This window comes from Pteropus vampyrus, unplaced genomic scaffold, assembly GCF_000151845.1.
Source record: "Pteropus vampyrus isolate Shadow unplaced genomic scaffold, Pvam_2.0 Scaffold76, whole genome shotgun sequence".
Classification (NCBI taxonomy): domain Eukaryota; kingdom Metazoa; phylum Chordata; class Mammalia; order Chiroptera; family Pteropodidae; genus Pteropus; species Pteropus vampyrus.
In genome coordinates, this window is record NW_011888857.1 from 7,238,806 (window position 1) to 7,252,725 (window position 13,920).

At 32.1% G+C, this 13,920-nt stretch overlaps 1 protein-coding gene across 4 annotated transcripts in view; it reads right to left on the reverse strand.

Annotated features, from left to right (window-relative positions):
- GAS2 (growth arrest specific 2) overlaps positions 1-13,920 on the reverse strand; it is a 120,204-nt gene that overhangs the window by 94,384 nt on the left and 11,900 nt on the right. For all 4 annotated transcript variants that reach the window (XM_011362586.1, XM_011362585.1, XM_011362584.1 and 1 more), the window contains exon 3: positions 5,716-5,837. In XM_011362586.1, the coding sequence (XP_011360888.1) occupies positions 5,716-5,837 (122 nt within the window). The remainder of the gene's footprint in view (positions 1-5,715; positions 5,838-13,920) is intronic.

A 13,920-nucleotide genomic window follows, 5' to 3' on the forward strand; every position in this document is an offset into this window, starting at 1 on the left:
TTTTGCTGAAGTATATTAGTAAATATCCTGTACTTGGCACACATCTAATGGTCTGGAAAGGCAATTTTCTTAATTCTGATTGATAGAAAACTCGAGAAGCAGTTTGCATACACTTGACAAAAATAACAGAATTCTTTTACTATCTTGCACATCAGCTCCTGCTCTGTGGCATAACCTACAGGGACCATGGACATTTCAACATCACATAAGATATCAAACTCCTATAACAGAATATTTTGCTGATTTGATATAGAAGAGCAGGAATGTAGACAAACCAGATGGCTTCATAAAATACATTCTAGAGAGTAAAAGATAAATCCCATGAGAATCCAGGATGGGAGTTTTGCCAACTAAATAAAATTTCTGGGCCCAATAATGACCATGTAGGAATACTGCCTTCTTTGTAAAGGATACCATGGAAATTTTCCTAGCTTGTTACTGTTGTCTGATGGAGGTTAAATCTCCATCTTGAGATACCAGTGACCATGAAACTTGAACTGTTTATCATGAGCTTAGTGCTAGTTCATCAATTTGCCCATATTTTTAGTTGTGCCCAGCAATACAATGTCACTGAGTACAAGTGTTACATGTGGGATTAGTTCAAATAGGGCTGAAGATCCAGCTAAATTCAATAAACATATCACTCCTTATTATGCCTACCTTTTCACACTACTGTTTTTTTCCCTCAGCCTGTACATATAGCTCATATCAAGTCCCTTATCACTAGTTGACTATGGGTAGAAAAAAAAGTCGTTTCTTTTCATGTCACTCTGCATGATATACTAACATTTATTGCTATGTCATTGAAGCCCTATTTAGACATAACCCTGTAAGATGATATAGAATAGAAACATTCCCAATGAGAAAAACATTTGGCAAGACATTTCATCATCACTGATCTAGAGATGAAAAATTTTCCAGGTGGTCAGGGATTTAGACAAATGGTGATGAGGAAATTTAATTTTATACTGGGAAATAATTTACTTTTGTATGTTTAAAACTTGAAGATATTTATATTTATTTGTTTTAAATCCTGAAGAATTAGGCTTTATCACTAATTTATTTTCTCCCTTTCTCCTCAGTTCTAGACAGCAAAATAACCCATCAAACAATCTTTATTTCCACATATGACATCTATATTCTCTCCATCTCATCATAATTCATTCCACTGGTTTAGTCTTTGCATTATATTTACATATCAAAACCATGAATTTCAAGGGATATATAATTATTTTATATGGTATGGATAATTTTAAATTAATTGCAGCTGAGATCTTTTCAAGAAAAAACATTTAACACTTCTACCATACTTTCTTGTTCTGTCAAAGATATCAGCAATAAACACAAAGTTCTGGATTTCTCTGAATTCAATCTTGACAAGATGTTCTCTAAACGAAATGCACTATTGATTTTTGAAGGGAAAAACTCTAATCCTTATGTCTTTAATTTAATTCCTGGATGGTACAACATCCTGAGGTATTGTTATCTTACAGCTCAGAGAACTAGGTATTCTTGATGGGCAAATGTACTACAGGCATTCTATCTGACTAGGATGTTCTTTCTGCCAAACAAGGACTGGATTCTACACTCTGATAGTGAATGTTTAGTTCCTTCCTTGGAGCATAAAGCAGCATTCTACTAGGTAACAGAACTTCTTCTTCTTCTTTTTTTTTTTTTTTTTTACTTCAAACCCGATCTAACTACCCAGGGCTCTTTGAAGTCAAAGGAAGCTCTGAACCCAGGAAACCTCTGATGTCTGGGGCAGAGACTCTCAAGATAAATGAGACAAACAGAAAGGAATGTTGGGAGAAAAAGAGAGAGGTTGAGGTTGAAGACTTTGAATATCTTGTTGATGCCTCAGTGGTTGAGAGAATCTTGCACACGAATCAACAAGTTTTGACTGCTGGAAAAAGAACAGAGCAAATGTACAATAAGAAGGCATTCATACAATTGAGCTCTATCTGGACCTGGAAATGAAAGTTCATACACCATATAATCATTATTATGTTTGATGGGAGATGCCAACTTTGAGTTAAGTAAGAGTTAAAAGGCATAAAACCTAACCTTAGACTTATCACTTGTTTTGGTTTTCTCATCCCAATTCAATATTAGAAAGATTAGTTTTATTTAGATTTTTGCCTTTAAAGGTCCTTAGCTCCAGGAATGATGAATTTAAAGTAATAGCGAATTGATCATATTATGGTATGTATATTAATTAAAATTAAATTAATTAAAATTAAATTGCTGCATATTAATCTGAAATGCTTCTAACCAGCTACTACCTAATTCTGTGAAATCTGTTTTGCTTCCATGCAAATTGAGAAAATGCAAAGGCTAAGGTTAACTACTTGTAAGTAAGAAAGAGAGAGGCAAGAAAAAAGTCATAGGATGTAATTTATTTTCATTTGGGGTATTTTATCAAGCCAGAATAAGATATGAGTCATGAATTTATAACTAAAATATTAAATATGTAAACAGTTTCACATATTAAATTTTCTTTCAAATATTAAGGGTTTAAATCATTCTTAACCCAGACATACTTTACACATACCAAGCATAACTTACTTGCTCAAATGTGTTTATACAGCTGTAAAATCCCCAAATTAACTATCAATCAGGAAAAGTAAAAATATTGCTATGAGAATGAGAACGTGAGATTTAAGGTGCTAGAAAAAAATTACAAAGGGCTTCCTGTGACATGAATTCAGATGGGATCAACTTTGTTGTTGATTTTTAAAAAATTGTTTAAACATCTCCCTAAACATAACATAGTTTCACTAATTCAGAGAAAATATTGACCAACTCATCTATCTTCAGCACTACTGTCCTTAAATTTCAAAATCCAATGTGGAAAATAATTACACACACACACCCACACACTCAGACTTAATACTATAACCTCCACGTTTTTTTCTACCCAATTTGAAAGCCTCCTTTTTTTAAATGGGAAATTTTCAATGTAAACCTAAATATCTGAATTTTAGTGCATCTCTTCTTGTTTAAATTTAGATTTAATAATAACAAAATGCTATAAAATCTCACATAACATCTTTCATTATACAAAAGATAGATTTAAAACCATGAATTTTGACAAAATTACATTTACAAACAATAGTAGCTATAAAAGTATCAATCATATGGCTTCTCATTTTTTGTAAAATTTCTCATAAAATGAGAAAAAGAAAAATTACCCTTCTTTGCATTTTTCACATAGTAAGGAACATGCTATTTTGATTTAAGCTGAATATCATTTGAAGTAAGTTGTAAAATATATAAATTCTGCCGAGGACACAGAAGGCAATTCAGTCAAGAGTAGTATGGTATCAACTTCTAACTCAGATATAATATGATCTTTTTGAGCACAAAAATTGAGATCATAATGGGTATTTTTTAACCTATACTTATTCAATTACCACAGTTGAATTTTCATACTAAAATATATTTATCATAATCAGAATAAAGTTGAGTTTTGTATTCAATTAAACAAATGGCTTAGGGTCAAGGAAGTATTTCCAGTTTAATAAAATTTTGCTGCAGTTTTACACACTTTGAAAGGAAAATTTACTTTGTTTCTTTTTACATTTTATAGTTTTATTATAAAAATGATATAATTTGAAATAAATGTTTTAAAGGAAAACAGCTGTCAAAATTCTGATATATAACTATTCTGAATATTACATATGACCATGTAGATTTGGGTGAAATGTACACATATTTGCATTATGCCATGAACATTTACAAAGCATTTTTTTTTTCTTCTAGTTAATCTAAAATTCTCATCAGGATCTCTTGACTCCTTCACATAGGGAAGGGAGATAATATTTATTTAGAATCTTTTTTGTGCAATGCTTTCTGGAAGCTATATAATATATATGTAATAATATATGTAATTTATATTATACATTATATAATTATTAATCTTATTTTATAGATAAATTGAGCTCAGACATGTCCAATTAGTAAATAAAGAACTAGAACCCAAGCAAAATATGGTGAACTTCAAAGCCTTGTTATAATTACAATTCTATTTGGGGATCTTAGCTTCTGTTTTAAAAAGTAAAAGGTTACAAAACAAACAAAACCAGAAAACTGAACACTATTGTTACGAGATTTGTTTATTCTTTGCTATTATGAAGGATTCAAGAGATTTTAACATTGAGGCAATGGGCTCTCTTTCCTCAAGAATAAGCAATATGAATAGAAGTTTCAAGATTTATGCAACATTCACATAATACTCTCATGAGTCTGGGCACAACACTTTCCCCCTCCTCTGTTTATTATTTTATAGTGAACTTTCTATACAAACGATCTTCCTAATAGGCATATGTTTCCTCATCTGAAAGCTACAGTAGAGGCCAGTTACATCACAGTGTAAACTAGAGGAGAATAATTGGTTTTCTAACATTTCTAACATTAAATTAGACCAAAGCCTTTTCATAAACAATCTCCTCATGTCTATGTTACCCACGATGAACTGTGATGAGAGCACTAGACTTGGAAAGAGGATGTCTGTCAAATTCTTGTTCAGTCACTTACCAGCAGGGTGATCTTGCACAAATCACTTAGTCTACATCTAATCAATGGAGGAGAAAAAATAAATGCAGTGGATTCCAAAATCGTTGAACTTTAGAATCACCCGAGGAGCTTTTTAGACATCCCAGTTCCCAGGTGGCACCCCACAGAGATTAAATCAGAATGTTCAGGCATGGGAGCAAGGGCTCAGTATTTCCTTAAAGATACTCACCTGATTCCAATGTGAAGCAAAATCTGGGAGCCATTAAGTTAATTAATACTTTCACAGAGCTGCTTTTAAGATGAAAAAAGAGGAAGGGCTTTGTATATTACATAGTACTTTACAGAGTGATATAAAATATTATCCTCAAACTAAGTACAGTGCTGTAAAAAATAGCACAGTGTTTTAGGGAGCTTGATCTTTTGTTTGGGTTTTAGTTCAGTAGTCATAAAGAAACTGTACATAAATAATCAGTTTTACTCTATTTAGCCAGAGTTGCAGAAAGTTTAACAGTTGTTTTTTATTTTAAGCTGACTTCGATATTATTTAACCTTATTTTATTCTTACTTATTTTCCTTCTCTATTAAAAATTTAAAAAAGTATCATAGTATCATCCATCTTCTTCCCTTCAAAATATATCAAATGTCACACTTTTATTATGTGTTTATAATAACCAGAAAAGAATATTAGAACGTGCGGAAAAGAAATCTGTCAGAAAGAAAACAAACTGTCCAAAATTACTTAATTCAATGCTACTACTTACTTAAAAAAAAAAACAAAAAATTACGCACTTCCGATTATTTCTCCAACATTCTGCCATAATGATCTATTTGGAAACAAAGGCTTATTCAGTAAATCTGTCTTAGGTAGATCGTGTTCATTGCCTGATGATATAAATTATTTCTCTACTAAATTTTTAATCAGTACAGCAGATTCAGCCAGTTTATACACAGTACTTGTTTTGTATTAATACCATCAATTTCTATATGATTTTATTTAATTAGGCTTACCAAAAGGATTATGTAATTTACGTAATCAGAGGACAAACAACATGTTACCTAATTAAAAAGCACTCTTTGTGTTTTGTAAATAGAAACATTAATGCCTCCTTTTTCAACAAAATCTTCAAATTAAACTCAATTCATAAGCAACTACAAATGTAATCCACCTCCTTATAGTTATTTTGCCTTGGGATCTTTTACCTTTGTGGGCTTAGTAGCATCCATGCTCTCTTTGAATTTCTCCTGAACAGTTTCTGCAAGCTGACAGAGCAAGGCGCCATTATCCAATTTCTCCATAAACGTTTCTGCCGTAATCTCCTTCCCTGCAAAAACAAAAAACAAAAAAGCATTAGAAAAGCATAATCATTCCACAACACAAATGTGATGTTCATGTCAACATATTTGACATAGTTTTTACCACCAAAATTTCTATTCTGGCTGAGTTACATGTCTGGGATAGGAACTCATCCGAAAAAAATGGTTTCTTTGGAATTTTACATTTTCCTGTGGTTGTAAAAATCTTAATATTTTATATATTCATAATATAGTTTCAAATGCATAAAAGTTTTATTTCACAGTAAAAGTGGCAAAATGATATCCTGGGTGAAAGAGTCCCACAATTTGGCAGTCAAGCAGTCAATGAAACTCAAAGAACCAGCTTTAACAATGATTGTACAATTCGGCCTCTGAGGTTTGTTGAATTCTCATTCTCAGTGGCTCATTCAATTACTTTGGTCTGCAAGGCAAGGGCATAAAGCAGAACTGGTATTTTGTATTATGCATATGTCTTCGATAATAAGAACATCATAGCTCTCTTTTATTTGAAATAGAGCCATAGTACATCAAAAATCAACCACTGTTGGCAAGTTTAATAGCATAGCCAATGCATTAAGCCACATCTCTCACTAAATTTCATTGAATTTGTTTTCCTGATTAAGATAATACAGGTAAAATTAATGCAATTGATAAACTCTCTCCGTAAGAAAACATTAGCTCTCTAACCATTCTCCTTCCTGCTGCAGTCCTTGAACTGTGGAATTATCAAATTCAGATCTCTGATTTTTTTCTCTCTTCACAACCACTCACTGCTTCAGCTACTGCTCTTATGAAGGATTCACAATTGTTCATCTCTGACATTTAGCTGGTTAAAGGTTATTTTTTTCTTTCTTATATACTCCCAAAGCATTTTTTTTTCTTCTTTTTCTCTTGTGATATAATTCACATACTACAATCTACCTATTTAAAGTACGTAATTCAATGGCTTTTAATATACTGTATTCACAAAGTTATGTAATCACCATAATCAACTTTAGAATATTTGTATCACTCCCAAAAGAAACCCTAAACCCTTTAACTGTCACTCCTGATGGTTCCATGCCCACAGCCCTATAAAACCACTAATTTTCTTTTTATATGTTTCCCAAAACTCATCTCTCTCAAAGCTCTCCTTTTCCTGGTTTAGTAATTCTCTAAATTTCAGAATATTTATTTTCCTTCCTTAATTTTTATAAATTATTAGTGACAAGTCCTATAGATTCATGCTTCCTTCTGTTTCTGGCACCATAATCTTAATAAAAAATTTCATGATCTGATACCAAAACCTCTAGAAATAAGAACAATGGCTATTCCCTGTACCAACTTCTCTCTCCAGTATACATCACACTCATTGTTAAAATTATGATTGCTAAATATCACCCTCACTGGGTCATTCTTCATCTTTATTGCATAGTACCTAATCTTCTCTACCTAAAAGATGAACTACACTTACTTTAACCCAATATCCAAAGGTCTCCTCGTATCCACTAATCCACCTTTCTAACTTACATCCTTATACCCTGCTCCTTGGTCTGCATCCTGCCTTCACAGTTTCATTAGTGGACCTTCCAGTTCCTATTGTCATGCCTTTGTTCCTGGCATGGCGCCTGCCTGCAATGTCCTCCTACTTTCTATCTGCCTGTTCTTTAATCAGAAATCCAGAAAGAGATTCTCCTAGAGCAAACTGATCTCTTTTCTATACAGTTATGGGTATCACTCACATTGGCACTATCAAACTTCTTCTATAGCTGGGAACATGTTTCATATAAAGTTCTCGTCTTCCTCAATATACTATAAACCTCCTGAGGTGTATCTTTGTGTGGTCCTACACACAAAGTATGTGTGTAGGTAAGCATATTATTCACCTCCTAGGCACCTAGTGTATTTGGTAAGCACATGAACTAAAAAAGGAATAAACTACTGGAAAACTTAGCAAAAATAATGTGCGTTATTTTTGTGAAAAGTAGTTAAGCTAAAGCAAAATAAAAGGAGATATTTTAAAGTTTTATAATGAAACTCTCATAGGATTAACCTTTATCCTAAGAAAAATGCATACAGCTCAATTCCATGAACACAAAATAAATATAACCAACTGGGATAATAGATAAACTACTGGCTTAAAGTTAAACTCACAATATCTAATATGTTTGGATTCAAAAAACATCTGTTTGAAATAATTTTTTAGGGGGAAGGGAAAGTAGAAAAGAAAAGAGAATTACTTTTTTAAAATATTTTTTTTCCCTTACTGGATAGTTCAAATTTTAGCCCCTAGTTAAGATAATGACTTCTGCAGGTGGCAAAACATCAGTATTTCTAAGTACTCGCCACAGAAATAGAATATTCAAAACTACTATTATTTCAAAATTGTATGAAGCTCAACTCAATTTAGAAGTGAAAGTAATAGTCTTAAGATACAAAAAGCCAGCACAACAGAATTTGTATCATGCATACACCATATTGGTCTACAATTTTCTAATGATAAGAAAGACATTTTGCAAACAAGTATAAAACATAAATGTTAGAAATATTTTCAAAATTACAAATTAAATTTCAAGGTAAAGAAGGTAAACTTTAAAATGTTAAATGATTCCTTTATATATTAGTTTTAAGAGTTTCAGTGTTTGAAAGGGGTCTTTAGGTATTCTTACTTCATTAAGCTCCATGGCAATTTAAGGATTCTATGCATAATGTTAAGTGACAAGATTATTATAATATTTAAAAGAACTTATAAATTATAAAGAAATGTTTTTATTAAAAAGTTATTATTAATCTCCCCAAAGATATGATTTTTACTTTTCTGCATTATATCTAAAATTTTTTAGTAATCTTGATTTTCATGAATATTTGAAGAAAGAGCTTACATTGAACATCTGTATCTAATGAAAAGTATATTAGGTGTCAGCTTTCAATTCTGTATATTTTATAGCTCCAAAAGGTGAGATTTTTTTTTTTTGGCTAAAACAGACACTGTTACATACTTTATAGTTGAAATATACTGCCTAAAATGAAGAAAAAATGCAAGACAGGGAAGTTTTTTTTAAAAACCTTCATATATAATGCATTTTCCATTCAAATATTAAAAATCATAAAAATACATATTAAATATACTGTATAATTATAAGAAATCAATTACAAGTCTTGAATGCATAATATATTCTCTCACTCCTATTGCATTAATATTACTGAAAGTATAAAAAAACAGAATATATAAAGTTAGCTGAATTTAACTAGGACGAATCCATTAGAAGAGGCTGTGAAGTATCAATTATAAATTCTCAAGTAAACATTATATAAAATTAAATACCTTTGTTACACAGAACCAGATATTCTTTAATTTAAATTGTGTAGCTGGTTTGAGACATTTGGTTATAAATACTAGAAGTGGTAGGATTCTAGTACCAGAGATTCATTTTTGCCCCAGCCCCTTCTTTCTATGTTGTTGGTATGTTTAAAAGATAGGATAATGAACAAATAATTTAAATCTCCTTGGAGTACTAACTCACACTGAGTTGCAAAGACTGTTGACTTGAAATTTACTCTAAAATAACCTAGTCTAGAAGTAATATCTTTTTTTCCTGAGTTCATAATTGTAGACTTTGATCTTTATACCATCAATTCAGTCATGATTGACAGCTTGTCAGGAGACAAAGATCAGGGAGTTTGGTTAAAGATTGTGGTTAGTCACTTCTTCTTAAAATATTAAGGTGCGATGATACAAAATAAATGTCTGCTTGAAATCTTTTGTGAGATAACTAAAATCAACATACATGCTTATCCATATCAGTGTATTCCTACCAGAAATATGTGCTTGCTATAATTTCCATAAAGATTAAGTATCGACCTATAGTATTTTAGAATGGAGTCACCCGGAAAAATAGAATCTCTTTGATCTTTTACTTTACTGAGAATGCTTTCTTCACAGCAAATCAATAGTATTAAACTCAGGTGCCTAAAGACATAACATCTAATAATGACATTTAACATTGGAGTTCTTACTGTTTGCTAGACACTTTACGTGTATTCGTTTTTAATCTCGCTATACTGTGATGTGTGTGCTACTATTATATCCATTTTACAGTTAATGAAACTGAGGTACTTAGATTAAGTAACTTGTCTAAGATCACACAGTAAATCTGACTCTTTAACTCATGAAGTAGGATTAGAGTCTATGTTCTTAGCCACCATGGTTGGTTACTTAAATAAAGATTTTCTGAATACACAAATGACTATTTCCTATTACAATGCATTCTCCCTAATTCAGCTGTTTTTCCTCTGTAGAAACTCCATATGAGGCCCTTCAGGAAAAAACAAAACAAGAAAAACACAAAACAAAACAAAAACAGCTTAGGGCTGAAGATTGTGAAGACAGTGATAGTAGTGCTGAAAAATGAGTAGCAGTTCACCTTGTAAATTGGAGAATAGCTAAGAATGTCATTCAGGCATGTTCTAATATGTGGCCTGATTCACCATAGAAGAAAACGGGCACATTTTATCTCTACAGGCAATCCAGATAAGATCAAACTCTACTCAAAATTCCACTGCACCTCTCAATCCCAGTATACTTCTCTAATTGGAGAACTCAAAAGAACTCATCTGTTCTCCTAACTCAAATTATTCAATGTTTCAAGACTAAAATTTGAAGGTTATGAGAGAGGAAATGATCATTATATCCAGAAAACCTAAATCAGCACCTGCTCCACAGTGATTCCAAGTATCTACCCTGCATTTATATCAAGACAAGACAAAGCAGGTTCTGTTAGAAAAGTTGGGTAAAAAAACTGGGCAGTAACTGCTTAGAAAGGTGCCAACTTGTGAACATGAACTTGATTCTTTAAACTTTCTAACTAGCATGAGATACTACCTTTCCGAAGGAATTTTTATTGACTATATCAAGAATATGAACCCTCATACAGTGCTGATGAGACTGCAAATTGGCACAGCCACTATGGAAAACAGTATGGAGGTTCCTCAAAAAACTAAGAATTGATCTGCCATATGATCCAGCAATCCCTCTACTGGGTATTTACCCCAAAGTCCTGAAAACTCATATCCAAACAGATATTTGCACACTGATGTTCAAAGCAGCATTATGTACGGTGGCCAGGTCATGGAAGCAACTGAAGTGTTCTACGATAGATGACTGGATAAAGAAGCAGTAGTACATATATACAATGGAATATTACTCAGCCATAAGAAGAGATAAAATACTGCCATTTGTGACAATATGGATGGACCTCGAGATAAAAATGCTAAGCAAAATAAGCCAGGCAGAAAAAGTTGAAAATCACATGATATCACTTATATGTGGGATATAAACCTAAAAGCAACAAAAGAACAGGACAAACAGACTTATGGCCAACAATTATCCTCAATAGTTCATCAACAATCATAAAATTCATAGGATGTTCCTCATCTTGTTAAATGATGGGTGATTGCTAAAATCTAGAGCTGTTTATTTAATAACATTAAAACAATTAAGTTTTCCACCAAGATTTATTTATATAATCATCTGATGTTCAAATATGTCCTAAGGACACAGATTAATAACAAATGGGAAATAGCTAGTTCATAAACAAAAATAACAAAACAGAAGACCTAAAATAAAAATGAAATGTGTATATTTACTGCATAGCAGGGGACAATGGCCAAAGAAGCATTTTATAGGGAAGAAAGATGAGATCGTCAGGATTCTTTTGCTGTCTTTTCTTAATTTTGCTCATAAAACTCTTCCATGATGCCAGCTACTGGAAAACATACTTGGACTACAAAACCTATTTTCAATATGATCAACTGATATTTCCAAGGATATGTGAGTAGTCAGTAAATATTGCATGATAATCTTATGCATCAGATTAGTGTGCTGTCCCATAAACAAATCCCAACTGCCATAACTATTTATTCATCTTAATTAGTTAACTTATCAGAAGATAGCTGGCATTGCATTTTATATTCAAATACATAAATTTTTGTCTAAAAATTTGCTATTGCTACTTTAATTCTATGTCTAAAGAGCTATGTATTAGTATTATTAAGTAAGTATATAGTAATTGAAAATTACAAGATTATACCACCATATGTGGCACGAAAGTGAATGTTGGTCTATGGACCAATGAAATAATTTTCTTCTATATCAAATAATTTTTATCCAACAAAAATATCCAAATCCACATTGAGTGTTTTTTAAGAAACTACACCTTTCAATTGATATTTTATATAAAGGACCAGAAATATCTGAATTTATATCATGAATACTCCTTTTGAAGAAAAATCATTACATTTTAATCAAGTATGACCAAAAGAAGTAGAAATCCTTTCCAAAATTAAGGTCCACATCACAACTATAACATCTAATTAAAAATTTTAATTTATTTTGTGAATTTCTATCTCACCAAAAAAAAAAAAAAAAAAAATCAGGTACTTTACATGAAGATAGCATTAACTTTGGAACCACTTTCAAGACATCGCTAACTTTCAAGTAAATAAAAAGCAAGAATTGAAAGCTGAGTAATATAAATTTTAAAATATTTGAGGTGGTAAAATGGCCAGTAATAAATAATTTTAAGTTTTACTTTAATTACTTTATTTCTAAAATATGTGAATTATAAATGTATCCATTATGTGTAATAAAAATACCTTCCAACATAGCCATTTTTCCCTCCCCTCCACATTATCACCATTCTAGTAAAAAACATATTTTCTTACCCCTAAATGTTTTACCACTTTTAAATAATCTCAAGTTAGTGATCTACTTTTTAAGTTACCCTGAGGATATTCACTTGAAGCCTTTTTTAAATCTACTTTTATGAATATAAGTCAATATAAGGTGGTGCTTTACTGTATCTTGAGATTCTTTTAAGAGTCCTGTTTTGAGAAAATTTCATAAACCATCAGTTACATTCGTGTTACCAACTACTCGCATTAAAAATAGCTTTCTTATTCTTTAAAATAAAGATTATTCATTTATGTAAATTATGTCTCCTTGTTTATGCATATTGATGATCTCAAACTGGGTCTCAAGAGATGGATTTCCTGGAAACTTAGACTTTTGGAACTGGAAAGGACATTAGAGATCATCTACTCCAACCCTTTCATTTTATGGTTGAGGACACTGAGCCCAGAAAAGATAGCTGAGTGACTTTGGGCAAGTTTCCTACCCAGTGGCAGAGCCAGAATCAGAAGCCAGGTCTCCTGACACCCTGTTAGGAGCCAGGTCTCCTGACTTTTAGTCCAAGGATCTTTCCATTACACATACACTGACTCTCTATTCTTTGAGGCTGTCTTGGGTTGCTCACGCTGATCAAGCTGCTTTGTAAATGATCATATTCACCAAATAAAATGCCTTTGATGATAAGTCATGAGACCTTGGAACATACCTGTATAATCAGGCTATACCCTAATTAATCACAATCTCCCCCTGTCTAGAACACCTCAATGGCTCCTCATTGATCATATAATAAATTATAAAACTCCTTAACATGGTGTTCAAAGCAGTATATGAGCTAGCCCCTACAAGTTTAATGAAACTCTCCTCTTCATCTATGCTGTTGACACTAGCCTTCATTCAGTTCTTCTAATGTACCAAACTTCCTTTCTCAGCATGTGCCATTCCCTCCAACCAGGCTCTTTCTTCTCCCTTGCTTTGTCTGGCTAGCTATTAATCATTTTTCAGTCCTCAGTTTAATATAAGACCCCTTGAAGAGGATTTCCCCAAGACCTTCAATACTTTGCCCCATTCCCAGCTCCTCATTTTTATACTCTTATTGCAACCTGTATCTTTAGTGTTTATGACAAGCCCAATTAATGAATTACATATTGAATATGTTTCTTTTTTCAATCTACTCCAAGCTCTATAAGAACAGGCCCTCTGTCTGTTTCTAATCACCACTCTACCTTCTAGTACTTAACAGACTGTGTTTATAACATAATAATCACAATAGCTGATACTTACTACAGCTAGTTGATCACTATGTGCCAGACCTTGTTCTAAAGGTTATGATCTCATTCCAATCTCCAACAATCCTGTGAGGTTGGTACTAGTATTATATTTATTTTACAAATGACAAAACTGATGCAGAGTGCATTTAGATACCT